The sequence below is a fragment of the Antechinus flavipes genome, chromosome 2 (genome assembly GCF_016432865.1).
Source record: "Antechinus flavipes isolate AdamAnt ecotype Samford, QLD, Australia chromosome 2, AdamAnt_v2, whole genome shotgun sequence".
NCBI lineage: Eukaryota > Metazoa > Chordata > Mammalia > Dasyuromorphia > Dasyuridae > Antechinus > Antechinus flavipes.
In genome coordinates this window covers 479,515,014-479,542,769 of record NC_067399.1, presented here as the reverse complement: position 1 = coordinate 479,542,769, position 27,756 = coordinate 479,515,014, and the positions used below count along the sequence as shown (strand labels likewise).

At 37.6% G+C, this 27,756-nt stretch overlaps 1 protein-coding gene across 1 annotated transcript; it reads left to right on the top strand.

Moving 5' to 3' along the window:
- Window positions 1–12,366: 12,366 nt before the first annotated feature.
- POP4 (POP4 homolog, ribonuclease P/MRP subunit) lies at window positions 12,367–27,470 on the top strand. The gene is made up of 7 exons (XM_051979774.1): window positions 12,367–12,656; window positions 15,376–15,428; window positions 20,333–20,556; window positions 22,029–22,106; window positions 22,281–22,342; window positions 23,993–24,094; window positions 25,849–27,470. The coding sequence occupies exons 1-7, from the start codon at window positions 12,617–12,619 to the stop codon at window positions 25,983–25,985; spliced, it is 696 nt and encodes a 231-aa protein (XP_051835734.1). The 5' UTR covers window positions 12,367–12,616; the 3' UTR covers window positions 25,986–27,470.
- Window positions 27,471–27,756: the final 286 nt, after the last annotated feature.

Below are 27,756 nucleotides of genomic sequence, written 5' to 3'. Positions count from 1 at the left end.
TTTACTCTCTGGTGAAGTTGATTTTGTGCATGCTCCAGAAATGAGAATGTCCTTCTTGAAACATTTGTGTTTTTTGTGATGCTGCATCATGTATACTTGGTGGAAGATTTCATTAGCTCCTCTTACGACCTTCTAGCTTGACATCTTTTCATTTTCCTTCAAATGGACCCATAATTCCACCTTCGTGAATTCAGCTGGAACTAATTGTTTTATTAAATAAACTTTATTTAGGGGTTGACCGCCTTTTGCATTGCAAGAAAATAGTTCCTGCTTTCACTATGGGAAATATAGTTTAGAAATTCAAAGGGAAGAGTTCACTCCCTGACCCACAATTAAGCTGAAGGGCAGATGGAAATTCTAACTTTGAAGGTGAAAAGTATAGTGGTAGTCCCTAACAGGCACCTTGGGAGGGTGGAAAGAGGGGATTTGTCATCTTCTCCTTAAAGAATCTGACCTGAATAGAGGAGACATTCATTTTCTTAAAAAACTAATAGAAAATAGACCTCTTTAGATGATAGTAAAGTTAGTTCAGTTATCTGTGTTCAGGCACAGAACAACACTCTGAGTACAGAATACAACTACATTCAGAATTGTAAGATTATACTAGAACAGGTAGATTTCCTCCCACGCACTCTACTACTCATAATCAATAGTTGTTTCTAAGTCCAGTTCTCCTCTGAGTCCTAAGACTTATCCCAAGGTAGCTCTACTTTTAGTTGCAGTGCAAACAGAATCAGCCAGGAACTATTTCCTTGTTTCTGTCTTTCTGGCAGTTGGGTGATAGAGTAGACAGAACATTGAATTTGGCATCAGGAAATCCTGCTTCAGATACTTCTATCTATAATCCCTAAAGTCACTTCTCTGTATCTCAGTTTCTTCATCTGTGAAGTTAGGTGTCCCTTCCAGCTCTAAAGCTATGATCCAAAATTTCAATGAATAATAAGACTTTAGCCCTATTGACCTCCAGAATTACAAAATTATGTTTTTATTGTGTATATACTATGTGCCCAGGACCAAAATAGGACTTTAGGAAAGAGAGAATTTATTTAAATGATAATTTCACCACTCTATACAATTTGTGCTCTTTCACAGGCTGTAAGAGCCAGATGGAATTTCTAGAACACTATAGTCCATATAAAATCAACCTATACCACAAGGCAGTATATACGACACAAATGAGTGATAAAGACAGCAAATGCTATAAAAATTCAAAGAAGGGTATCCATTCAATGCCCATCAATTGGAGAATGGCTGAATAAGTTGTGGTAGATGAATGTTATGGAATATTATTGTTCTGTAAGAAATGACCAGCAGGATGATTTCAGAAAGGCCTAGAGACTTACATGAACTGATGCTGAGTGAAATGAGCAGGACCAGGGTCATTATATACTTCAACAACAATACTATATGATGATCAGTTCTGATGGACATAGCTCTCTTCAACAATGAGATGAACCAAATGAGTTCCATTTGTTCAATAATGAAGAGAACCAGTTACCCCCAGTGAAAAGAACTATGGGAAATGAGTATGAACCACAGCATAGCATTTCCACTCCCTCTGTTTTTGTCCACTTGCATTTTTGATTTTCTTCTCAGATTATTTTTATTTTATGTCTTAGTCCAATTTTTCTTGTGCAGCAAATTAATTGTATGGATATGTAAACATATATTGTATTTAACATATACTTTTACATTTTTTTTTTTAAAAAGGAATTCAAAGAAGGAAGAGATTGTTATGGGTTTACAATGGGTAGGGAAGACTTCAAGAAATTCTTGGAGCTCAAGGTGCCAGGGCCTTTAAGGATACCTAGAATATGAACAAGCACAAAATAGAAGGGCTGAGAAAAAAATGTTTCAAAAATTAAGAAAGCATAATTAAGAACATGGAGACACAAAATATGTGAAATAGGTTAGGCCAGTTTGACTAGAGCAAAGGGATCATCTAGTATAGGAATGGGAGATTGAGATTAGATAATTAAGCTGAAGTCAGATTTTGAAGACAGGGCTTTAAATTCCAGGCTGAGATGTTTCAATCACATAGTTTAGGTTTCTGCCCATAAGAAATTTTTTGGGGAAGGGGCACATTACTAGCTAAATAGTTTGGTAGAATTCAATCTTTTTTTTTCCCCTTTCAGGTACAGCTGTCATGTACTTCCCCGAATGATATACACATTACTTTTTCTTCAATAATTAGTGCCAGCTGCAGGAAATGATGTACTGTAAATTAATATCATTGATCGACATCCAAGAAAATGGTCAACAAGACCTATTTTTTTCCAATCAATGCTGCCGATCAATTACTTAATAAAAAATAAGTAAGCCCTCTGCCTGTGCCACAGAGTAAATTTATGTTCCTACAGGGGAGCATTCATACTCTCTGTAACTGTGTCTATGCTCAGGGATCCCATATTAATAACAGGAAACACTTCAAGCCCAAATGAGAAATGTGCTATTTAGTACTCTCAAGAAAAGTCTGTGTGAGTTACCAGACGGGGCAGTGATATCATCAAACAAAAACTGCTGTAGGGGCTAGGCAAGACACAGCACACATCCAATCCACCAATGACAAGTTTGACATTTTTACAAAATTCAAGGGTACCATTAGTTTTCCTCACCACCATTCAGATATAAAATGGGATTTTTCAGTTTCTTTGTCTCCAAGTAGAGGAACAGGTAAAGCAGATAATTACAAAATCATGAATGTATGGACAAATGAATAAATTAATTTAAAAGTGTTTACGATACTCTAAGTGCTGGTGATACAAAAAGAAAAAACCAGTCTCTGTACTCAAGGAGTTCATACTCTAATTAGGAAAGTAGTATATTAACAACAGTTCTGCTATAAGGTACATAGAAAAGCTCAGAAGTCTTAAGGGTGTCACAGAAGGCCAGATAATGAAGCCCAGAATTTCTTAGATTACAATAGTATGTCTGATGATAGTGACAGGGGTTCTGGAGGCATAGATGCCTAGCAGATGGTAAGGCCTGTACTCTTCCATTTCATTGAAAGGGCTGCAGTTTCTATCATATCATACAAGGCATACGATCAATCAAACAGACCAGACAGATTCTGGTCAAACCCTGGTAGGAGGTAGAAAAGAAAGATACCTTGTCAGATAGTGGGTCCTCCTACCACTTGCCCATTTAAAGCTGGAAAGGGCCTCAGTGATCACCAAAATGTTCCTATAGTTCCTAGCACAGTACTCTTTACATAGTGGGTCCTCAATTATTTATTCCAATCCAAATGCAATAAACATTTATTAAACAGATAAGCATATTATATACATGATAATCTTAGAAGGAGGAAGATCTAAATTCAATGTCCTCATTTTAAAGATGAGGAATCTGGGACCCAGTGAGAGTAAGCAATTCCACAAACCATATCAAAAAACCACTCCCCGTTTCCCCACTCTATGATCTTTCCATTACACCATATTATTAAATAATTTGTTCTTCCCCGGTTACAAACTATAGAGAAAAGCCAATCTCTCTCTCTTGAGACTATCTAATCCAGATGAAAATCTATGTTAAAGGCCATAGACAAAATGAAAAAATCATTGAAGTGTGTCCTTGGTACCATTTTTCTATACCTTTATTTTTTCCTTCAAGTATAAATGGCCTTGCCTAAAAAAGAAAAAAAAAAGCTGGAATCAAGATTTCCTTTATTCAGGAGAGACCAATAAATTTCACCAAATGGCCATGTACTTTAATAAATGAATTATGTTTATCTGGTAGCAATTTAGCTAAAGAACTTTGGCTCTTTTTGCCTCAGTTTCTTCTAAACCAACATAACAAAGGAAGGTATCCTTATCATGGGATATAAGCTCATTGCTATAGATCATTATCAAGTTTTACATTATTGATTTTGGGGGCACAAGTAACTGTTTTCATATCAAGGTCAATGTTTTAAAAAAAATCATTACAGCATAAATACACTGCAGTTTCACAATCTTAAAAAAGGCAAAGTGGACCTGGAAATCCACCCTTCAACCTTACTCACAATAAACTTGGACCAAAAATACTAACATAAATCCTGCCATCTGGAAGAGCTTGCTCCTCTCCTAGACATATCATCAATTTCTGAATGTCATTGGAAAACAAGCCTGTTCTCCAGGGTCTCATAATTCTATCTCTTCTTTTAACCTTTATATTATTCTAAACTATTTAACTCCATGCTACCCACTCTGGGTGGAAAGGTGCTTCAAAATCAAACTTCATTGTACTATAAAGAACTGCCCTGCTTCGTAGATGTTGGCACTTTCAAGCAGAAGAGGCTATGATTTTGTGAAATGAGAGGTAAAAAATTATTTCTGATAGTTTTGGAGGTACGCAAGGTATCTATGGACTCTATTTTAATTCTTGTATTAGGCTGCCCCCTAGTGGAATCCGTAACATCTGCATCCGAATGGAGGTGGCTGCCCTCCAGTACTGGTATGTTCCTTATTCCAAGGCTTCATAGGAAGTAAGAAAATATACCCTCATAAGTAATATATTCTGGTATAATTTGCCAAGGACAAAATATAACAAACAGAGATACATATGGCTCTTCTTGAGAGTTCAAAGATGCTTGTAAAATTAGATTATTGCTTTCAATACATCAGAAGCTTTGGAAAATATGTACCTCTTTTAAAAATAACCACTATTTTTAGTGCCCCTGGCATTCCATTTCTTTGCTTTCCTTCAATCCACAATCCCGCCTTGCCTATTTCCCTTTTTGAACATCCAGTATCCTCACTGTATCTTTTACCTCAACTCCCTTACCTAAATCAAAAGTAGCTGTCAAGTTACTATGCATCCCCTCTAAAGGTAAGTTAATGAGTTCCTTCCCTCAAAAGGATATGCACTTTATGTCTTGCCTTTCATTATAGACAAAAGACATGCTCTTCAGATAAAGGACTTTCTAACATCATCAAGCAAATAGGAGTTGGGAAAGTGTCTTTTTGGAGCAAGGGAGTCTCCCAATCCCTATAGTTTCTGAGTATAATTGCAGTTTGATTCCTTTCCTTTAAACATTTAATTTTTCAAAAGCAGGGCTTGGTGCTGGACAGATTCAAGGAAAGGGTATAAAGAAGCTTGGTTTTCATCTTATTTACAGAGAACCATTGCATGGTGGATGTCAATTGCTTTTAAATCATCATCTGTTTTTTCAGCAGACATTCTCCCAAGTAAAGTAGGTAAACATAAGCCAGCCTCTATGTTAGAAAGGGGTTCAGGACCATCCTCTAGCTCAGCTTCAGTATGCAGAGGGCTCTCTACCTGGAAAAATGCCTACAATCCAAAACTTAAATGACAGAGTTGTACTGTGTTCTTATCCCAGCCAACCTCCTCTGAAAGGTGAGATCAATGGGCTAGAAGTGACAGGATAATAGGACCCCAGGTACAATAGTTAAGGATTTATCCTCCCTTCGATGCACACCCATAATTCCTTCTCAAATCTGGGGATCCCAGCCAAGACTACAGAGCTGAGAGAAAGAACGACAATACTCAGAGGGAAGTTTCCAAATCCTGCTCATGAAGCGGACTTTTCCATCATCATCACATGTTCATGAGCTGCTCTGCTGATCTGTACCAAATAGGGAATTAGGCATGGTTCTTTCTCTTTTTATCTCCCACTGAGTGTGCAAGGATGAAACAATGTTAATAGAGATTGACGCTTCCTCTGGGAAACTGAAAAAGAATTTTCAAGAACTAGACTCATTAGACCTCACACCAAGTGCTTGGATGATCAGGTTTGCTAAAAGATTAGAGGGAGGGATGGTATGGAAGAGAAAAGGACCTAGCCAGAACTCATAGGGATTATAGTTTAAAGTAGATAGTTTCCCAATCCCTGAACAATTTTTTTTCTTACTCCACAGCTCTGACTAGAGTTACTTCAATATTATTTGTGGGCAAATCATTTGGCATGAGGATTATCCAGAAGATTTGTTTCCCCTTTCAGGTTACCTCTTTTTCATACCAAATTGGCCCCTATATTTCATAATCTCATTGGGGACAAGATAAAGAAGTCCTATTTGCTAATATAGCTGGCTTAGGATGGAAGATACTGAACCTAAGGGGTGAATCATCCAACAAATATTTAATTAATAATGCTAATCTCTTTGGGTCTCAGTATTTTCATCTGAAATAGGTTAATCTAAATGATCTCTAATATCATTCCAACTCCTACAATTAATTTGATTTTACCACATGAAAGACTGTCAGGCACAGGAAGAAAAATATAAAAGCAAAAGTTTCCTCAATTCAAAAAGCATTTACTAAATAAATACAATGTAAAGAGCACTGCAATAGACACTGAGGAAAGCTCTAACAATACATAAAACATAATCTCTGCCCTGAAAATTCTTAAGGTCTAGATGTAAAGATACGACATATATAAGAAATAAAACCAATAAAACAGGCAGTATACACCTGCCACATGATATGTCAGTAAAGATCACAGATATGGTATTTAATCATAAGTGTTTTTAAAGATAAGTGTTACTGGGAGACAATGTGGCATGGCTCTTAGACTTGAGTTCAAATTGTACTTCTGACACAGTACTTCTGACTATATGACCAGAGGCAAGTCTCTTATGTACAAGAGAAGTAATAGTATCCATAGTAGTTCACAAGTTATAGTAAAATTCATTGAATGTGATTTTCAAACCTTAAAGTGTTGTTACATAAATATCCTTCAACCTCTATAACTTTGTCTTTTGATACCTTCCTTTACCTGTTTACCAACTCAGGTTAATTGATTTTTTCAAATGTACCTTTTTATCTTCTGAATCTTTATACTCTCTCTCCCTGCTAGAGTTCTATAAATGTAATGAGTCAAGTCACTGCTTTAACTTTTCCCCATCCCTTTTCAATGCTGATATTTTTAACATTTCATATCAACACATAGCTTGTCCCATCCTACTTCTTATCAAAATGTTCTATCAGAATAAGCAATGCTATACACAAATTCACCCAAAGGCCCCCTTCCAACATCAAAGTTGAGAGCAGGGAAGACAAGGCAAGAGAAGTGTGGACTTGACTCCCCAGGCACCCATTTCACCTGGATGGTTGGATTTATGGCACTGGCACAGCCAACAGTGATTTCACTGTGAATCCCTTAAGTGCCTCAGGAATTGCTCCATAAATCCAATGAAGGAACACTCATGTGGCCCCAAAGAGCTGTAGTACTCATCTAAACACTCCATTCACAAGAACTGAGCTTTTCTTAATGAGGACAACTCAATGAGTAAAATCTCCTTTAGGACACAAAGATAAGAGTCTGTTGTGGTGCATATATTAGGCACCAAAATAGACTTTAAGAGTGATTTTTAGGAGGAAAAACCTTGAAGAAATTTGAATTTCACAAACCATTTGATAGTAAATTGTACTGCTAAGTTACTACACTTGAATATTCCAAATAGCTGAACTTTCATTTATTTTTGCTGTTTTTCCTTCTCAAGAGACTACAGAATAATACTCTCATACAATTATTGTTTCCTTTGTCATCAATGCTTTCATTTTTCAGTGGTATCTATTTCCTAAAGAAGAACGCAGGGTCTGATATTGCAGGAATTTACAGAATCTTAGATCTGAGCTCTAAAAACATGGTGAGAAATAAAATCAAAGGCTAGGAAGTTAAAATTAATTTTGAGTAAAAGAGTCAAGTCATTTCAACCAGCATTACTAAATATCCATTACATGCAAGGCACTATTTTAGGTGTTGAACAATACAAAGGCTATTAAAAATAGAACAGTGTCTGTCCTCAGGCTTGCCTTCTCTTGGTAGGAAGAGGGAGCAGTAATACAACCCAAGGACAAAGTATATACAAAAATCACTGTAGGAAGGGAAAAGTACTAACAATTAGGGGAAAACAATAGCACCTAAACCTTTAAAAAAAAAAAAAAAAAAGAGGGTTTCTCCCATATAAAGATGAAAGTAGTGTATTCTAGGAATGGGGAAAAGACTATGCAAAGCCATTTAGATGAGAGATATAGCAAGTAGGATAACTTTGATAGAACATGGCATAAATGAGGGGAAGCAAGAAGTATATGGAAAGATGGAGCCAGGGTATATGGGGCTTTATGATAAACATAGGAGTTTGTATTTTATCAATGACAATAGAAAGCCACTCATGGTTCCCAAAGAAGGAAGTGATGATATGGTCATATCTATACTTTGAGGTAATTATTTTGGCAGCTTTGTAAAAGGTGGATTAGAGATCACAGATGGGAAGCAAGATCAGTTAGGAGGCTACTAAGTCCAGGTGAGAATTGATGAGGGCCTGAATTAAGATAGGGGTCTTGTGAAAGGAGAGAAAGGGGTGGATGTGATAAATAGGGGAGAAGTACAATTGAAAAGACTTAGCAAATGACAGATTACTGGGAATAAAGAAGAATAAAAAATTGAGAAAATTGAGAAAATACAATGATCATCCATAGAAACAAGAATTTTGGATAAAGGATAAGTTTTGGGGGAAAGATTAATTCTTTTTCAGACATTGTGTGAGAATCCTACTGGATACTTAGGTGGAGATTTCCAAGAAGATAGATATTTATACAAAATACAAAATTGATACTATATATTGATACATCTCATAAAAGAGAGATGAGAGCTGGCTATTGCAGATACCATTAAAGTTGATAAATCATATAGAGTGAAGAATTAATTCATCAATGGAATTATTGTTTTTTTCTATTAAAAAACAGGAAAATAATCCCCCTATTTAGCATTGAAGCTAAAATCTTCCAGGTTTCAGACTAAGTTTTTTCCATAACAAAATATGATGGTGGTCAATTTTAACTAACAGTGGCAAATGCTCCTATAATAGTGGTGTCAACTCAAACAGAAATAAAACCATTCTATCTTTCATAAGGATTTCTGGGGCCACGGATTAATTTTTTAAATCACCTATTAATATTATCTATGTTTTATTGTATTTTTATTTATTGTATTAAAGTTGCCAATGACATTTTAATTTGGTTTGGGCAGAATTCAGGAGTATTGAAGTTTTAATGAAGCCTGAACAGCATGTTAGATACCTCTATCCTATAAAAGTGTTCTATAAAAATGCCTACCAATTGTGGCTATTAATTTGGAAGCATTGATACAACATAGGGCCCAATATACACAATGATACACATCACCAAATGACTCGGACATCCCATTTAAAAAATTCACATTCAAGCAAGGAGAACCAAAAAAACATTGTACACAGCAACAAGAATGTGTGATCAACTATGATAGACTTGGTTCTTCTCAGCAATTCAGTGATTCAAGGCAATTCCAATAAACTTTGAATGGAAAACTCCATCTGCATCCAAAGAGAGAATTATGGAGACTGAATATAAATCAATGCATATTATTTTCACTCTTTTTATTTCTGGGTTTTTTTTTCTCATGTTTTTTCCTTTTTGTTCTGATTTTTCTTTCCCAATATAACTCATATGGAAATATATTTTAAAAATGAATGTACATGCATAATCTAAAATAAATAAATAAAATTTAAAATTCACATTAAGAGTTTGAAGGATTGCAAAATATTTTCCTCACAGCACTGTGAAGTTGTCACCAGGCCATTACTATGAACCAAAACTTATGTAAAAACAAGATTTACAACCACAAAAAATAAACATGCATGTGGAACCCAATGTGTTCACAACCTTTACAGAACTTTGCATATTTATAACAGTACAACAAAAGGAGAAAAAAAAACAGAAAGGCGTATGGCATGGGAGAGAACAGGTATAGTAATCCCTCTTAAAATGGAAGAGCAAGTACTTGGCAAAAGTCACATTCCTTTATCTTAAGAAACCCTAGCCTATGAACATAGAAGGGTCCACTTATCTGCAAAGGACACAGCTGTACAAGCATTTTCCCAGCCTGGCACAGACTAGCTGGCACTCATCTTGCCTCCCAAGGACACACAGGGAATCTAGTTCGAGTGCAAACAACAAATTATACCAACTGGGGGTGTGGTGGAGATGGAAATGGGGATGCCTTCATCCTTGATACATGCATATTCTAGGTCCAGTGTTTCTGGGAAATATAGCAACTCAAAAAGATAAGCTCAAGAGATCCCTTATCAATAGAAAGTACAAATGTAAATGAAAAAATACAGGTTTAGAAATGCCAAGTAAATTTTTAAAACATCTAATGGTCAAGATTCAACCACAGGTCTCATCAGTCCAATTCCTATGTTTTTTTATTCCCACCACACCCCAGCATGGAGCCAACCCTGGGTTCTCAAAGACTATGTAAATGGGACTTAAGATGGAAAAGCTTGCAGTATAAAGCCAGCAAAGGCCTTCGTCAAATTATTGCATGTGCATCCCAAAGCATAATAGGCACTTAATACTTATCAACTCAACTCAAGGAGTCTTGAGACTCCTCACCAGAAGGTTGGCACTAATAGGTTCTTTTTTAATTTAATTAATTAATTTATTTATTTATTTTTGCTATAGCAATCAACAAAAACAATCTAGTACACAAAAAGTTTTGATCCCAGAAGGAAGAAGATACAATAAGCAGATTTTTCAAAATAATGGTAAATACTGGCACTAATAAGTATCTATGGCTTTGAGAAACTGATTTTCCCCATATTTTACTTATCACTATTGCCTCTAGGACAAAATGCAATCTCCTCTACTTGGCTTTTAAAGTTCACCACAATCTACCTTTCTAGACTTGTTTCTTTGCATTCATACTATATACCAACCAAGCTCAAATATCTGCTATCCCTCAGACACAACAATCCATCACCCAACTCTCACTTATAGGTATACTGCATGCCTAGTTTGCTCTTTCTGCCTCTTAGAATCCTTACTTTCACTTAAAAGTCTTCTCAAGTACCACTTAGTTTTACATGAAAGCGTTCCTGATCACTTCAGTTGCTAGTTTTGGGTCTGCAATTACATTGTATGGATTTTGTGTTTTTCCCAATAGAATGAAAGCTCACAGTCAAGTCCCTGTTCATTTTTGTCTTTGTATCACAGCACTTAGCAGTGCTTAAGTCTATCAAAAGGCCCTAATTCAAATGCTTGCTGATTGATCTGTCCCACATATTTACTGATCTTTATTCCACAGGCTCAATGTGACATAGAGAACTTATCTGAACAGAAAAGGAATGAAAACAATCTTAGTGAGAGGAAGATATAAAAGGTATACATCTAGAGAGCAGCAATGGTAGTAGCCTTGGTTTTCTTATTTATTTTAAACCTAGAAGAGAAAAAGTTCCAACATGTGTGTATTCTTTATGGAAGATTCATGGGAGGATATGGACCAACACCAAACAGAACTTTCAATGCCTCTCACCTGTCCCCTCTCTAATCTAAACCACACAGCCACCAAATTGGTACTCCTAAAGCCTAGATTTGACCGTGTCCTTTCCCAGCTCAAAAAGTTTCAGTGATTCCCCCATCCTTTTTAGGATAAAAGACAAACTCTTGCTTGGTAAAGTCCTTAAAATCTGGTTTTACTCTCTTCAGAATTTCACATTACTTCCTATAATAAAGTCTAAGGTTTCCTATCTTCTGTCACGTGTGTCTTGTCCAAGATGTTCCCCTGAATCAGGAAAGTATTTACTCTTGGAATCCCTAGCTCTCTTCAAGGCAACTGGCCTAGGGCTCAACAAGTCCTGGGTTCAAATCCTCCTTCTACACATATCAGGTCTGTGGCCCAGGACAAATCCCTACCTTTCAGGAACCTCTCCAATCTGTAAAAGGAAAGGTCAGTGTCTAGGTATCGGTTGAATTTTCAATAGCAATGAAGTTCAGATCCAGAAAAACAACAAAAACTCTCCAGCTCCAGGGATATGGTAGGAATTTAACAAATGCTTGTCATATAGATGAAACGCCCTGGGGGAGGAGGAAGTCCCCAAAGCATTAAGATCTTAAATGCGCCTATATAGTCAAGTAAGTTACTTTTACCGAGAATATATTGTAAATAAGCTCTGCCTCGGGGATTCCTGGTCTTTGGAACACTTGGGCAGCCTGAATTAACCGGGCCCTCGCAGAGTAATGCTTTTAAATACATGAAATAAAATGGAGGATTATAAAGAGAACCAAGCAATGGAGTGGTCAGCCTTTTAAACAACCCAAAACGTTCAGAGGGCCGGAGTTAAGCGCTCCTGCAGTCTGACTCCGGCCCCACTTCAGCAGGGAAAGCTGGCGAGAGGCGAGGCTGTTTTCCGACCACCGACTGCCATTCCTCTTAGAAAGAAGAGTGTCCTTTTCTCGGTCCCCATCCCCTTCTCTGCTCCCTGCCCCGAGACGCCTTCAACGTAGGAGCCAAGGCGGACAATTGCATTTTTCTAAAGTTTCTTCAACAGTGGCGCCTGAAGACGCGCTCAGAAAGGCGCATGCGTCTACGCTACTCATCGGCGCGCTCGCATGACGCTCTTCCTCTGGCGTAATCCCCTAGCGCCCTCTTGCTCCTCAGTTACTCCGGTGTTAAAGCATCTCGGTCGCCTCCTTTCTTTTTTCTCCGCTTCGTTCTCAAGTAGCGACCAGAGTCACGACCTCGCCTCGCCCCTCCCGTTTCGGCTGCCAAGTCAGGGCAGCGTAGGGCCGCTGGACGGGAGAAGAAGAGCAGCAAGAGAGGCCGGAGAGGCGACGTCGTGAACGCGGCGCGGGCTTCGAGATGTCATCAGACAGAGCCGGAAGCGGCGCGTGCATGGAGCGTGAGTGGGGACCGGGCGGCCCGCAATTCCGGGGGCCAGCCCCGCTACCCTTGTCTTCTGCGTCCGTGGAAGGAGGCCTGGGAGTTCGTTCCTCGGCCTGGTGCCCTCGGGGCGGCCCAAGGCCAGCCGGCTCCCCTGCCTCTCTCTTATTAGGCAGCTGTACCGGGCATCTCTAAGCTCCCTTCTCTTCTGACTTGGAGGGCGCTTCCAGTCCTCCCTATTCGTTTCATAGAAAATAAAATGAAATAAAACAAAAAACTGAGACCTGGAGAGGGAGCTAGCTTGGCCAAAGTCTCAAAAGTAGTAGCTATCAGAGGCAGCCCTTGGAAATCAGGTTAGTTGAAGGAAGAGAAGATGTAGGGAAGGATGTGGTGTATTTGGGGCCGCCCTGTCTAAGAGAAATTAAATTCCCTCTTGGTGGCTTCAGGGCAGAAAGGAAGAGAATTCAAAGACCATTCAGTTAAAACTATGCTCAAAGGGCAATGGATTCCATCTTAGTGGAGGTGTTCAAGGGAAAATTGGACACTTTTTTAAGATTTTTTTTTTATTAAAAGGTTTTATTTACAAAATATGCATGAATAATTTTTCAACATTGACCCTTGCAAAATCTGTTGAAAATTTTCCCTTCCTTCCCCCTACCCCCTCCCCTAGATGGCAGGTAATCCAATACATTAAATATGTTAAAATATGCTACATCCAATATTTGTATACATATTTATACAGTTATTTTGCTGCACAAAAAAAAAAACAAAAAGAAAACAACAGAATGAGAATGCTATGTTGTGGTCCACACTCAGTTCGCACAGTCTCTCTCTGGGTGTAGATGGTTCTCTTCATCACTGAACAATTGGAACTGGTTTGAATCATCTCATTGTTCAAGAGAGCCACATCCATCAGAATTGATCATCGTATAATCTTGCTGTTGTTGTGTACAGTGATCTCCTGGTTCTGCTCATTTCACTTAGCATCAGTTTATGTAAGATTCTCCAGGCCTCTCTGAAATTATACTCCTGTTTCTTATAGAACAATAATATTCCATAATATTCATATGCCATAATTAATTCAGCCATTCTCCAATTAATGGGTATTCAATCATTCTCTAGTTTCTGGCCACTACAAACAGGGCCGCCACAAACATTTTTGCACATGTAGGTCCCTTTCTCTTCTTTAAGATCTCTTTGGGGTATAAGCCCAGAAATAACACAGCTGGGTCAAAGGGTATGCCTTTTGATAACTTTTGGAGCATAGTTAGGAATATTATTGAAGGACTTTTTGATCATATGCCAATTAGACTATCTGACAAAACCTATGCATCTGATATTCTTCAGCCCCTTCAGAGAGGATCTTGTCACTTGTCATCTGTTCTAGACGTTAGCGTTCCACAAGTCTCTTTCAGCAAATGCCACTTGGGCACCTGTGACCCTTTGCTAAGTATCCCAAGAGAAACATGAAGGGGAGCCCAGGGGTAGGCCTGTAGTCCCAGAGTTAAGAGTGGAAAGCAATGTGAATGTATAAAAAAAGAGGAAGCCCCCTGGTTAGTTAAAAAATAACTTGTTTTCCAGTTCTAGGTTCATAGGGTCATCAAATGTTAAAAGTGGGTGGGGAATCTAGTTCAATCTGGTATGTTTTACAAAGGAGGGAACAGGTTCAGACAAGAGAAGGGGTATATGTGAAGTCCAACAGATAGGATGTGGTAGAGCTGGGTTCAACCCAGATCTTCTCATTACAAAGCTAATGCATTTTTCACTGTTGTGTAAATGAAATGCTCTATTTATTTCAGGTATAGCACAATTGGTGTAAACTTGGTAAATTACCGTATATACTCGAGTATAAGCCAACCCGAATATAAGCTGAGGCCCCTAATTTTAACCCAAAAATCTGGGAAAACTTATTATATCAGTAGGTTTAGGTAGCGCACCGGTGCCCGCAGAGCAGGAGAGCGGGTGCCGGTATACGTATATAGAGCGGTTGCCAGCATTCAAAGGGATATTTACACATGTTTTATCTAGTGACTCAAGTATAAGCCGAGGAGGGGATTTTCTGCCCAAAAAAATTCAGGTTATATTCGAGTATATACGGTACTTCCCTTTGCCATAATTTCCAGATCTGTAAAAGGAGAGAATTAGATTTACTAATCTCCAAGTTCCATTGCAGCAGAGAGAATTTAATCTTAGGAGCTAAAAACACCAGATGTGTATGAAGAGGTCAAATAAGTAACAATAAGGATCATAAAGATAAGGAAAAGAGCATTAGTCTGAGGATCCAAAAGACTTGGTTTTGAGTCCTTCCTTCCCAAATCCCCAGTGTATAATTGTTGACAATTCACCAACATCATATTTCCCTTAGCTTCAATACCTTCATCTGTAACATGGAAATAATATGCCTGTGTTATATAAATTGTAGAGCACTAGAATAACTAATATGGAAATGTAAATAAATTGAGCTACAGTTACATTATGTGTAGTCATTAAGATTACTTTGTGTAATCTTTTTTTTTTTTTGACTCCAAGTTTTATAGCATCTCACCTCTTAATGTTCCCGAGATAAAAATGGTCCCAGAACAAAATGAGAAAATGCCTGGAACCCCTGAAACTCCACTTCTTCTTTCCCTCCATATTAAATAACCACCTTTGATTTCACTGATGAGATGTTTTCTTAAATATTGGGGCTACACTTAAATGGAGGCCTGAAAGTGATAATATTTTGGTTTGTTTTCCAGGCTTGATTTACCAAGCTTTCTCTCAAGAAGAGGCCAAAGAACTTGATGTTCAGGTACACTGTTTACTGTAATTTGCTATTTTTTATAAGCAGAAATGTCACTTCATCTATTAGAGACAGAAACAGGAAAGAAGAGGGTACTAAGGATTAAAAATAGGCTATAGCAATATCTTAGATGCTGTTATAACTATCTTAGTTTTACTCTCTGTGTTTTCTGTTATACTGTACACACACATGCAGGCCTGCATGTGTGTGTGTCTGCTATATTTACCCCAAACCTTTTAAAAATATAAATTCTGTGGGAAGGAGGAAGGGCAGCAGAAAGGAGGTAAAGTGGAAAGAGTAAAAAGGAAGAACTGTATATTTCTGTTTTTTCTTTGTATCCTTAGCTTCTGGCCTTTTTTTATTCATTCATTTCAGTCATGTCCAATTCTTCAATATTTGGGATTTTCTTGACAGAGATAAGTGGTTGGCCATTTCTTTCTTAGCTCATTGTACAAATGAAGTAACTGAGGCAAACAGGGTTAAGTGACTCACCCAGAATCCCACAGTTTATGAGTGGATAAGGGTAGATTTGAACTCAGGTCTTCCTGACTCCAGCCCAGGAGATCTATCTACTGTGCCTTCTAGCTGAAGCAGCTTCTAGCATAGTTCCTTGCATATAGTAAGCATTTAATGAATAATTGTTGATTGGATTAACAGACTTAACCATAGAAATCATTGTTCAGTAGTCTGTCTTATGCCAACAAATCTTGTTTCCCATCTTTCTAAAATAAGATTTAATTGGTTAGAGTTGTTTGGTTCTTTGATGTAGTACAGAGTATAAACAAGAAGTAAGAGATACTTACTTGATCGTGGCCATTACAAAATTGCCCCTTAAACCATTGTGTGATCTTGTCACTCTGCCTTTCTGGCCCCTAAAAACTATTATGTAGAAGGGATTTTTATGTCATGTCCTCTAGCATCAAATGGATCTTATCCACTTCCTTTATGCCATATAATATTGGCAATAATGTTTTAAATTTTGAAAACTGAATGCACCTTTTAAACTATTCTTCAAAAAGGAACTGTTACAAATGATTTTGTAAAATGTTATAAAAATATTATCTTCTGATATCATCAAATTATTAAAGCCCTTCCTTTAAAAAATAAGTTGTCATCTAACAATTATATACAAAGACCCATGGAACCACTCTCTTAAGGATGCAAAAAAAATAAGACATGGTACCTATCTGGAGATAGCCTAGTCTATATAGGCAGACAAGATTTGAACATATCTGAAAAGATAGTATATGTTTTCTGGCCTTACCAGTTACTGTTAGTTGAGTTATATAGGATTAGTGTCCTATATAGTGTCATAGAGGTTCTGGAGAAGCAAATAACATTGGAAACTGAAGTTATCAGAATATGCCATGTTAACAATTCCAGCTTGAGGCCATGTGATGAGTTGGTTTTTCTTTTCTTTTTTTTTTTTTTTTTTTTTCCATTCTGGCTTGAGCCTAATCTTTTTTTTTTTTTTTAAATAACTTTTTATTGACAGAACCCATGCCAGGGTAATTTTTTACAACATGCACTCACTTCTATTCTGATTTTTCCCCTCCTTCCCTCCATCCTCTCTCCCAGATGGCAAGCAGTGCTTTACATGTTAAATAGGTTACAGTATATCCTAGATACAATATATGTGTGCAGAACTGAACAGTTCTCTTGTTGCATAGGGAGAACTGGATTCAGAAGGTATAAATAACCTGGGAAGAAAAACAAAAATGCGAGCAGTTTATATTCATTTCCCAGTGTTCTTTCTTTGGGTATAGCTGCTTCTGTTCATCCTTGATCAATTGAAACTGAATTAGATCTCTTTATCGAAGAGATCCACTTCTATCAGAATACATCCAATGAGTTATTTTTTCAAAGACATAAACTCTCTCTTTCAAAAAAGGAGGAGAGCACCAGCCCAGAAGTCAGGAGGACCTGGGTTCAAATCTGACCTCAGACACTTAACACTTCCTAGCTGTGTGACCCTGGGCAAGTATTTAATTCCAATTGCCTTAGCAAAAAGCAAAAACAAAAATGAGGAAGGAATAGTGTCTAGGAAGTCCTCCCATTTCCAAAGGTTATTGTAAGAAGTAAAAGATTTTGGAAAATGATGTTGGGTTTCTCCTTAGTGGTCAACATGCCACTTTCTGTACCCCACAGTGACCTGACAAATCTTAGCCCTCTTGGAGCAGCCATCTTTAATACCTTTCTCTGTAACCTTAAAATGGACTTTGTTCATCTGGGCAGATTAATGCCCATGCCATGTACCTCAAGACACATATGCTTGTAATTAAAGAACCTTTGATTTCATTGGTGTGGGAGTGGGTCTTCCTTCCACCTCTTTTAAGTTTCCAGTTGCCAGAACTTAGCCTCAACAACGCCCAAGTGACCCCCCAGGCCACAGGAAAGTATCAGAGAAGAGAGTACGCCAAGGACAATATACACATAAGAGTGTTGTGTATTGTTTCCTGCTGAGGGCTAGACAGGATTTTGTCACCATGTTGTCTATAGTTCTTTTTTTCAAAAGGAAAACTCAGAAGCAGGTTGGAGGTTAGTGGAACCATTCTCTGTGGCAAAACTTTTCCATGAGGGATGTAAGCTAGTAGCTGACTTAAGCCTCTCTTTGACATATGTGGGTATTAAATATTGGGAATAGAATAGAAGAGGCCATACTAATCCTCAAATGAGAACAGATTGCAGAAAAGTTTAGATAAATTTATGTGTGATATATTACCATGTTTTAGAGATTATATGATATCTGGGGGGAAATGGCCTTTACTAACCAAAGGGACCAGAGAAGGCTGTGTAACAGAAGTGGCATTTGTTGGACTGGAAAGACTAACCAGGAAATTAGCAAGAAAAGGATGCCTCAGGCACAAGGAATGCCAGGAGCAGTCAGAGAGGCATGAGGGCATGCACTCGCTAAGCAGGGCAAAACATAGTGCCTGTTCTTGAGGCTCTCACAATGTTATGGAAAGTGACTAGCTAAGATTTGAAGGAAGCCAGAAGGCAGAGGCAAGGGGGGAGAGTTCCATATGTGGGAGACAACTACTGAAAATGCTTGGAGTTCAAAGCTGAAGTGTTGTGTGGAAAAGCATGGGAGCCAATGTCATTGGATCACAAGAATATCTGAAGGGGAATAAGGTGAAAGATTGGAAAGGTAAGGAATCAGGTTGTGAAAGGTTTTAAAAGCCAAACAGAGGATTTTGTATTTAATCCTCAAAATGATAGGCAGACACTGGGGACTTTATAGCGTAAGATAATGATATAGCTAGACTTAAATTCTAAGAAGATCATTTTAACAATTGAATGGAAGATGGATTGGACAAGGAGAGCCTTGAGGCAGAGAAATTAGCCAGAAGGTTACTGAAATAGTCTAAGTGTGAAGTCATAATCGTCTGCACCAGGATCGTGAAAGCATAGAAGAAAAGGAGCATATATGATAGATATTGGGAATATATTCTTGACAGGATCTAGCAACAAACTAGATTTGAAGAGTGAGAGAAAAGGAAAAGTCAGTGATGACATCTAGATTGCAAATCTGGTTGGCTAGAGAGTAGTAGCACCTTCTCCAATAATAGGGAACTCAAAAAGAGGAGAGGGTTTGGTGAAAAAGATAATGAGTTCTGTTTTATACATGCCAAGGAATTTTATCCTTGGACATATAGTATGTGAACTTTTCTTTTTGTTTTGGTTTTGTGGGAGGCTGAAAGGATAGGATCTTTCCAAGTTGTAAAAAGTCTTGAATGATTTTCAGACGAGTTTGAACTTTATTCAGGAGACAGTAGGGGAACTACTAAAGACTTTGGAGCAGAGATCAATTTCTAAGATATAATCAGATCTATGTGTAAGAAATATTATTTGGCAGCAGTTTGAAAAAGAAATTGAAGATAGAGAAGAGGGGATGTAGGAGCATCTATTAAGAGGTATTGCATGCAGCAACCAACTGTGGCTTTAGGAAATTATGAGGGGAGCAAAAAGATAAACTATAAGTGTGGAATGAGGCATATATTATAGGTCAGGACCAATTGCTCAACAATACTCCTTGTTAAAAGGAAAGAGTCTATATTGAGGACAAAGTAAAGAGAGAATTGTTTGGAAGAGATTTCATAAAAGAAAAACAGACAGCAATTAAACATTGGATAAAAAATTAAAACTCAGTGTTTTGAACAGTATTGCCATAGTTTATATGCATGTAATTAGGAATATGAAAATTGTAGTAAGGTAGTGGCAGTGTGAGATGCCATGAAGGTGGAATGAACACAACTTGCTAACTTGTTGGCTAAGACGGGTGTTAAGCTGAAAATCATTTCATGTCAGATGCTTAATTAGTCCTTCAGTAATTCCTGTGAGCTCATTTAATTCTTACTGAGTGAGAAGAACAGGAATCCATAAGAAAGAGTTTTGTTTTCCTTTTAAGACACTAAGCAAGTAAAGCAAGGGAAGAAATTTGATTCCACAAACATTTATTAAGCATGTGCATTCAAGGTACTGTGGTTACTTAGACTAAAATTAAAAATATCTTCCTTGAAAGAGGATGCTGAGCTTCTTAGGATTGGCATAGAGACACTTGACATATACTCAAACTAAATATAATATGAGTTAAGGAGAAAAAGAGGCAGAAGAAGAGATCAAAGTATTGAAAAAATATTAGAGAATGCAGAATACTTAAAAGCTAACAGCTAGCATGCTTATGTGGCTCATTGTGACTCTCACAATAAGTAGAAAATAAAGGTATTATTGTTATTACTATTATCTTCATGTGATACATTTAAATACAGGCATAGAAAAGTCAGGAAAATGAGCCAGTGGTTTTAAGAAGGATCATTTCAGACATTCACAGACTGGGATGAAGCTGTCAGGTAGCAGACTCAACTTGGCCCAACTTGAATATTCCATCTTGGAGTGCTTCTCTTTCCACACAGCATCAGGGACCCCACAAGGCGGAGGCCTTTTTGAAAGCCTTTCTCAAGCGGAGCATGCCCCGTGTGACAGAAACCCAACTCCATGACCACCTGGATCGCAAAGCCGTTGTTCTGGAGCACCATCCCCTGAAAAAGCCCAAGGAAAGGAAAAGAAAATCCAAAGGCTTCTCTGCAAAGCAGAGACGAGAGCTGCGCCTCTTTGAAATTAGACCAGAGCAGCAAAGGTGAAAAATCTGTGCCCCAACTTCCCACCATATGGAGATGGAAGGCTTATTTAGGGCTTTGTAACTGGAAAGTCCAGCAGTGGTGAGATGGAGCTTATTCTTGTTTGTATAATGTGTGGCCACAAGGGGGAACCCTTCCTTTACCAATATTTCTCTGTGTCTAGCTTTTTTTTTTTTTTTTTTAAATCAGCATGGCCTGAAAGGGAAGGGCGCCTCTCATTTGGTTCCTACTTGGTTCTAACTGCTAAGATCCGTGTCATGAACGAAACCATCCACTATGGCAACGAGCAGTTTGACTTTAAGTTTTTACTGTAGGAAAGAGGAATTGATATTTCTTAAGATTTGAGGTTTTTTGTTGTTACTTTTAATAACATTAGATATAGTTTTATGGTTAAGGAAGGTACCACCCACAAATGTTGGAACACTTTTAAAAAAGAATTGTCACAGTGGTGTGGGAGTACATCTTCCTTCCTTTGGCTGATGCTTCATTTCTCCTTAGCCATAGTTCTTAATTTCCCCATCTTATGATTGCTTGTAGCCACTATTTGTAGAACTGTAGCTAACAACCTCCCACATTCTAGACTACAATTTGAGAAATCTGATTTACAAGTGTTGGTATAGTGGTGGTGGAAGCTTGTCACAAAAACAGCATGTTTTGATTAGGGAAAGAAGTTTCTGCCTCCAGTGGTATCATCTGGATGAATACATCTAAGAACTGGAGCTACTATTCATTAGCTCACACTTATATAAGCTTCTCTAGCATTGTACAAAATACAGATCCCCACGAGGTAATTGTCCTGTCTAACAGATAAGACCAAAGGTCAAAAAAATCAAAGTGATGTGACCATAGTCAACAGCTATTTACTGTCAGAAACCACACTACACCTTTGGCCTTCTGACTCCAGATTCAATGTTCTTTCTTTTATATAACACTGTTCATGAAAAGTGCATGCCTCCTCAGCTACAGACTTGTCTACAATGTCACTTAGTATTGAAAAGGGTCTACCTAGTATTTGAAAATCAGTTCTCACATGAACAGTTTTGTGTCAAAAGAATTTTTATCATCAAAGTCAAAATTGCCTAAAGGCAGTAATCAAAAGCTTTCTGAATGAAGAACTGAATTGTTGGTAATGCTTGGGAAATAGAGCACCAAAGAGTCATTTCCCCTAGTCTTGTGCATCCACACTCAACCATCACCTCCCAAGCAAGATAAATGCTTTTGTTTCAGTCCTTTGGTTGTATATCTTCCTGCTGATATTGCTTAAAATGAAGGTATTTCACTAATTTGAACAGGAATTATAAGTTGCCACTCTCCAATAATTCAGAAAGTATAATCCTTGCTTTTTTTTTTTTTTAATGTAGTTTATGAACCTTGAAACTCCCCAGTATGCTGTATTTTCACAAACCTTGAACATAGTAATCTTCGGTTCATTTTGCTTAACCTCTGTGACCTGTTCCTGAATTTATTTTAGATACAGCCTATTTCTCCCTCTGCATAATCTCTGGAAACAGTATATCCGGGACTTGTGCAATGGTCTCAAGCCAGACACGTAAGTTAAATTTCTTCTGCTCTAAATTCTAGCTCTTATTGCTCCTGGAAATGTAACATCAAGAACCAGCCTTGTGGTTCTCTCACTGTATCAGTTTGAAATTGTGTGCATGTGATTGATTCTTTCAGAACTCTGAGTTTGGAGTATAATGTAGTTAAATCTTTTGTCTTATAGGCAACCACAGATGATTCAAGCCAAGTTGTTAAAAGCAGATCTTCATGGTGCTATTATTACAGGTATATTTGATGAATTATGTCTGATATTGTCATGCTTACATTCTTAATAAATGTCCATAACGTTTCAAATCAATGTGCCATGCATTGTGCTGGGGATGCAATATAAGTAAAAGTAGTTCTCATGAGGTTCTTATCTTACATGTTCTAATTTAGAACTAGAGTCCTTCTCTTTTACTTGGTTTAAGAATTACATTTCCTTTTCTTTGAAATTCCATGGAACTCCCCGAGGTCATCACTAGCAGTAGAATTTGTTGAGGACTCTGGGACTAAAACATGAAGTACATTACATTTCTCTTCTAGGATAACAATAACAAAAATAAGTTACTAGCCAAAATGGTTAACTGGTACTTCTTTTGGAGTAAGATGATACTTCCTCTCCTTCCCCTTTGCCCAGCTGCAACATTTTGAAAATCAAAATTGCCTGAGGAAGGAGCCTCAAGCTATGAGTTTTGGGGAGGGATAATTGAACCTATGATTGCTCATGATATACTAATCACATAGAAAAAGTCATTGCTAGATGGAAACTTGTCAGCTTAATTTATTTATTTATTTGTTTCATTTATTTATTAATCATTCATTTACTCAGCTTACATATACTGCGAACCTACCATGTCTATGGCCCTATGCTAGTTATTGGACAGGATACAAAAAAGTTAAGACACAAAGACTCAGCCCCTGCCGTTGTACAGCTGATAATTGTAAGGTGACAATGTGGGGATGGGTTGGTAAGTCTGATATATAATATAATATATGCATAGAATTAATACAAAAGAGAATGTGATCAGCATTATAAGAGAGCTATAAAATGTTCAGAATGCTCAGGAAGTTGGAGGCACCAAGGAGTGGTCACATTTGAACTGACTTTGAAGAATGAAAGGATTTCAGTAAATAGAGATGAAGAAGAGAAGGAGAAGTATTATTAAAGTGGAAAAATTCAAGATGTGTTTTGGGGGAATGGCAAATAGTCCATTTTGAATGAGGAATATGTATAGGAAAAAAGTGGGAGATAGTCCACAATAGGAAAATCATTACAACTGGCATATTAGAAGGTGTTAGTAGAAGGATACATGGTAGGTAGTATATTCAAACCTTTTAATAGACTTCTTCCTTATATTACTCATGTAGAAAAATGATTCTCTTCTTTCATTCTGTAGGGCTATGAGACCTCTTGATACTATCTAATATTAGTCATATTTATGAACATTCAGTACTAAAAGTATACTTAGTGATTAATTGGCCAACCCTTTGTTGGTGCTTCACACTAAAATAATAATAACATATCTATATAGCCTTTTATATATTGTCAAAAGTACTTTCACCTCCCATATCTCAAGCAGTTACCACTTCTGCACCATAGAAAGTACATTCCTGGTAGACATGAAAGGCAGTGGAATGAACACAAACCAGGAACTGAGAAACCTGGGGTCTTGCCTCAGCCCTGCCATATCCAGTTATATTTAACTGGACAGTGGTTTCTTGTGCTCAAGCCTCAGTTTTTTCATTTGTAAGAAGCAAGGGAGATAAAGATGTTTGAAGGAAGATAAAGATTGGTCTGATTAATTGTGAGTGGTCCTGTCAACTCTGATCTTTGACATATGAAGTCTGAGCAGCCATAGAAACCATCACCATAATCTCTGTTTTGCTCTTCAGTCACAAAATCTAAATGCCCCTCCTATGTTGGCATTACGGGGATTCTTCTTCAGGAAATGAAGCATATCTTCAAAATCATCACCAAAGATGACAAATTAAAAGGTATGTGGCCGCTTCCCCACAGGCATAGGACCATTGAGGGCACACACACATTCGGTAAGCAGGTGACTGCTGTCCTGGTCACAGGATGAAATTGGGTAGTCCGTCTGTCCGATTCTGTAAAACCTGCTTTGCAGAATACTCAGGCACAGGCAGAGGGTTAACCCAGCTTCAGAAACTGGTTCCCTTGTGACCCCCATAGCCTTCCTCAAATGGGCTGGTAACTGCAATTATGGGTTACCAGGGTTGCCAAACCAACAGAAAACGCTGGCTACCAGTGGGAAGGATTTGCTATTAGTACCTTTTTGCATCAGAAGGACAGTTTACCCTTTTGCCTTTTCCTGGATGCCAAGTAGCGATTTTGGCATGCTTAGCAGGCTCCTTTTAAAATGCTGAGACTTAGGAAAAGGAAAGAGAAGAATAAAGAAGTAAAGAATTGTCCTGATTGGTAAATAATACTAGCAGGAAAAGAACTGGATTTTCACTAATGGGATAGTGAGTGAGAGACAGTGTGGAGGGGTGATGGATAAGGGAAAGGAATAAGTATTTCTATAATTTTTTTCTATGTGCCAAGCCAAGGAGCTAGAAAATGGGGTGAAATTTTTTTGGCTCTGTTAGTGACTTGCTGTCCAACTTTTGACAAGTTCTGTTTCTGCTCCCTGTCTGAAAGAGATGTATACCCATTTTTTTCCTGTTTCTTTAGCCCCCCCCCAAAAAAAAAAAATTACAAATATATAGCAGTGTCTTCCAAAAGAAGTTTCAAGTAGAAACAAAATACTGTTTTAATATTTTAAAACAAGAATGCATATAGTTAAGCAATAAAAGATTGTCAAGGAAGGATCACAGTCCTTTTTGACTAATTTAAAATTCATTTGGCTCCACTTAGCCAAAGATGATAGAGGAAGAAAATAACTATTTCCAGTAAAACTGCCTATTCTTAGCCTCCTCCTCCTTATACCTCTTGTTTCAGTATGCTAGTACATGGTCAATAAATATTTGTTGGAACAAAAATCAATACCTGTTGATAGAGCATGTATTTACTTTTGATTAAAAAATGGTTAAACTTTATAGTAAATAAATGAATGAATGAATGAATAAATGGAGAGTTGTTGTTCCTTCCTGTATTCTTGGACATCTCTGCATCCAAAAGCAGCATTCTTAGTTCAAGAACAGTATTTTCAAGCTTGAGAAATTGGGAGGAAGAAAAGAATAAGAAATAAAAGTGTTCTTAAAAGTTGCCATATTGTGGCCTACTTACTCACAGACTCAAAGCTTTCAGATCCTTAGAATTCTGTTCATTAATTCAAAGGTACATTCATTTAATTGTTTTAGTTGTTGAGTTATTTATTTTGTGTTTGGTATTCTGACTCATAGATTAACTTTTCTCCTAATTAAATAACAGGGAAAGATGATATAATATGTAGATAATTTCCTTCATAAGAATCAAGCCAAGGTGAAATTTGGCATTTGTTTACTAATATCTTCACTAGAAAACATATCATAGGCAGCTCTTTCCCCATGGTAGTATTTTGAGTCTGGTCCCAGTGCTTTTTGATTGTGAAAATTAGGTGTTGGAGTCACATTGTCTGATGTCTTTGCTAAAAATTGGTCTTGTTGCAAAAAGATTTTCCCATACATTCTGTAGACATCATCACTACCAGAAATCAGGTTTATTTAACTTTTTCCTCATTTATAATACTGCTTAATGAGTGCCAGAATTTCTTGTCACTTATTCTTTTTTTTTCCTTCTCTTTTAGTTATTCCCAAGTTAAACTGTGTATTTACTGTAGAGATCGATGGCTTCATTTCCTATATTTATGGGAGCAAGTTTCAACTTCGATCAAGTGAACGTTCTGCAAAGAAGTTCAAAGCAAAAGGAACAATTGACCTATGAACTCGTGGCTATTTAAGAAAATATCAGAATAGTGTGAAGGAGGCAGGAAACCCAAACTGGCAGCTGACTCATGTTTGGTGCCTTGCTCTTAAAAAAAAATATTGCCGGGCTAGTGAGTAGTTCATTTTCAGCTCATTTCACCAGTTCAATTGTTAATTGTCTTTTCTTTCTGTTTTGTTTGAAATTTTGCATGTGGTCTGCCTGCTTCTTTGGTTAAACCAGGGCTTCTTAAACTTTTTGCACTCACAACCTCTTTTCACCTGAGAAATTTTTACATAACTTGGATATATAGGTCTATAAAATAGGTATACAAATCACACATTTACTAATAATAAACTATAATTTCACAACCTCCACATTCAGTTATAAACCTCAAATGGAGTTGTGAACCACAGTTCAAGAATCTGAGGGTTAAGCAGATGATTTTTTTGTTGCATTATTTTCTAGTGAGATTGCTGAGTCCATTCAAGTCTATTGCATACCCCTCGCCCCCCTAGTAGCAATCTCAGGAAAAAGATGCTACAAATTCACTGGCTCTTAATCTTGCAAATCATAGTTATATTGGATTAAGTATTTGGGACCTACATATCGAGATCTGTATCATCTAGTCTTTATATCTCGATAACAGACCAGAATGTACTATTTTCCAGTGCCAAGCCTGCAGAGAATTATTATCAGAGAAAAGCCAAGGCCCCTGGGAAGAAAGAGAAGATTGTGGGGCTCATTCTCAGATCCACAAATTTTATAACTCTCTACTTCCCAGAAACCCACCTGAGGTGTCCTTTGAAACTGTATCTGTAATAACTTTGAAATCTGAATAAGAAAATGAATTTGTATTATTTATGCAATATACAGATTATTTTTTAAAATAAGCTGCTTTGTACCTTGATGTTTAAATGTGGAAGTTTTACTTTTTTTGTTGATTCTAATGCACTAGGCCAGTGTTGTCTGTGCTAAAAGCAAGTGAAGTTCTCTGAGGTTATCTCACTGCTGGTTGGGGGGAGTAGGGGGGAGAAGTTGTCCTGAAATCATTTCAGTCATATTGGTGGGAAGTCCTGAGGACTATCAGGTCCTTTCCTCAGTGTCTTTCCTTTGGCAGACAAGGTATGTGCCACAGGTCATCCTGGGCATCCTCTCCTTTCACCCCCAGAAACCAGAAGCAAGGCTTTTTAGTGCCCCTTATTACAGACAGTCCCCATGAAGGAGCCAAGAACATTGCACACAAGATGACTGAGTATTGATTCAGAGCAGTTGGTGGGCTTTTCTGACAGAGAACCAGAATGCTGTGACCTGGGACATGCCCCAGACTACCTATTTACTCTGTCATGTGACCTTGGGTGCCATGATCCCATGTAGCTTGATAAGATGTCTCCCTTATTCCGAGTTTCGCGAGCATTGTTTTGACTATTCTGCCTTATTTGTAAGCTATAATCATAACGACCTGCTTTCTTGATGGGGAAATAAATCTTTCTCTTAGTTATTAAAGTGGTTTTTGTTCTGTTTTAACTGGCTAAAAGTGCCACATTCATAACTGAGTATCGTTAATTCTTAATAGGTGCTATAACTTTCTTTCCTAAACCATCCTGTTCTTTCCAGCCAGCACTCATTGTAAAAGGCTTCTAATGTTGTATAAATATACAGTTGCTTTCCAGAAAAGTTGTTGGTGCCACTTGCCATGTGAAATCTGTTTTTCATTTGGCATTGACTCAAGTTTCAGTGTGAGTTGCTTGCTACTTAAATCACAAACTTCCTGTCCTCTCCTCCCTCCTCC

Coding starts and splice junctions, on each gene's coding strand:
- POP4 (XM_051979774.1), top strand. CDS start 12,617: ATGTCATCAGACAGAGCCGGAAGCGGCGCGTGCATGGAGC. Junction 22,107..22,280: donor AATGGTCTCAAGCCAGACAC/GTAAGTTAAATT, acceptor TTTGTCTTATAG/GCAACCACAGATGATTCAAG. Junction 24,095..25,848: donor CAAAGATGACAAATTAAAAG/GTATGTGGCCGC, acceptor CTTCTCTTTTAG/TTATTCCCAAGTTAAACTGT.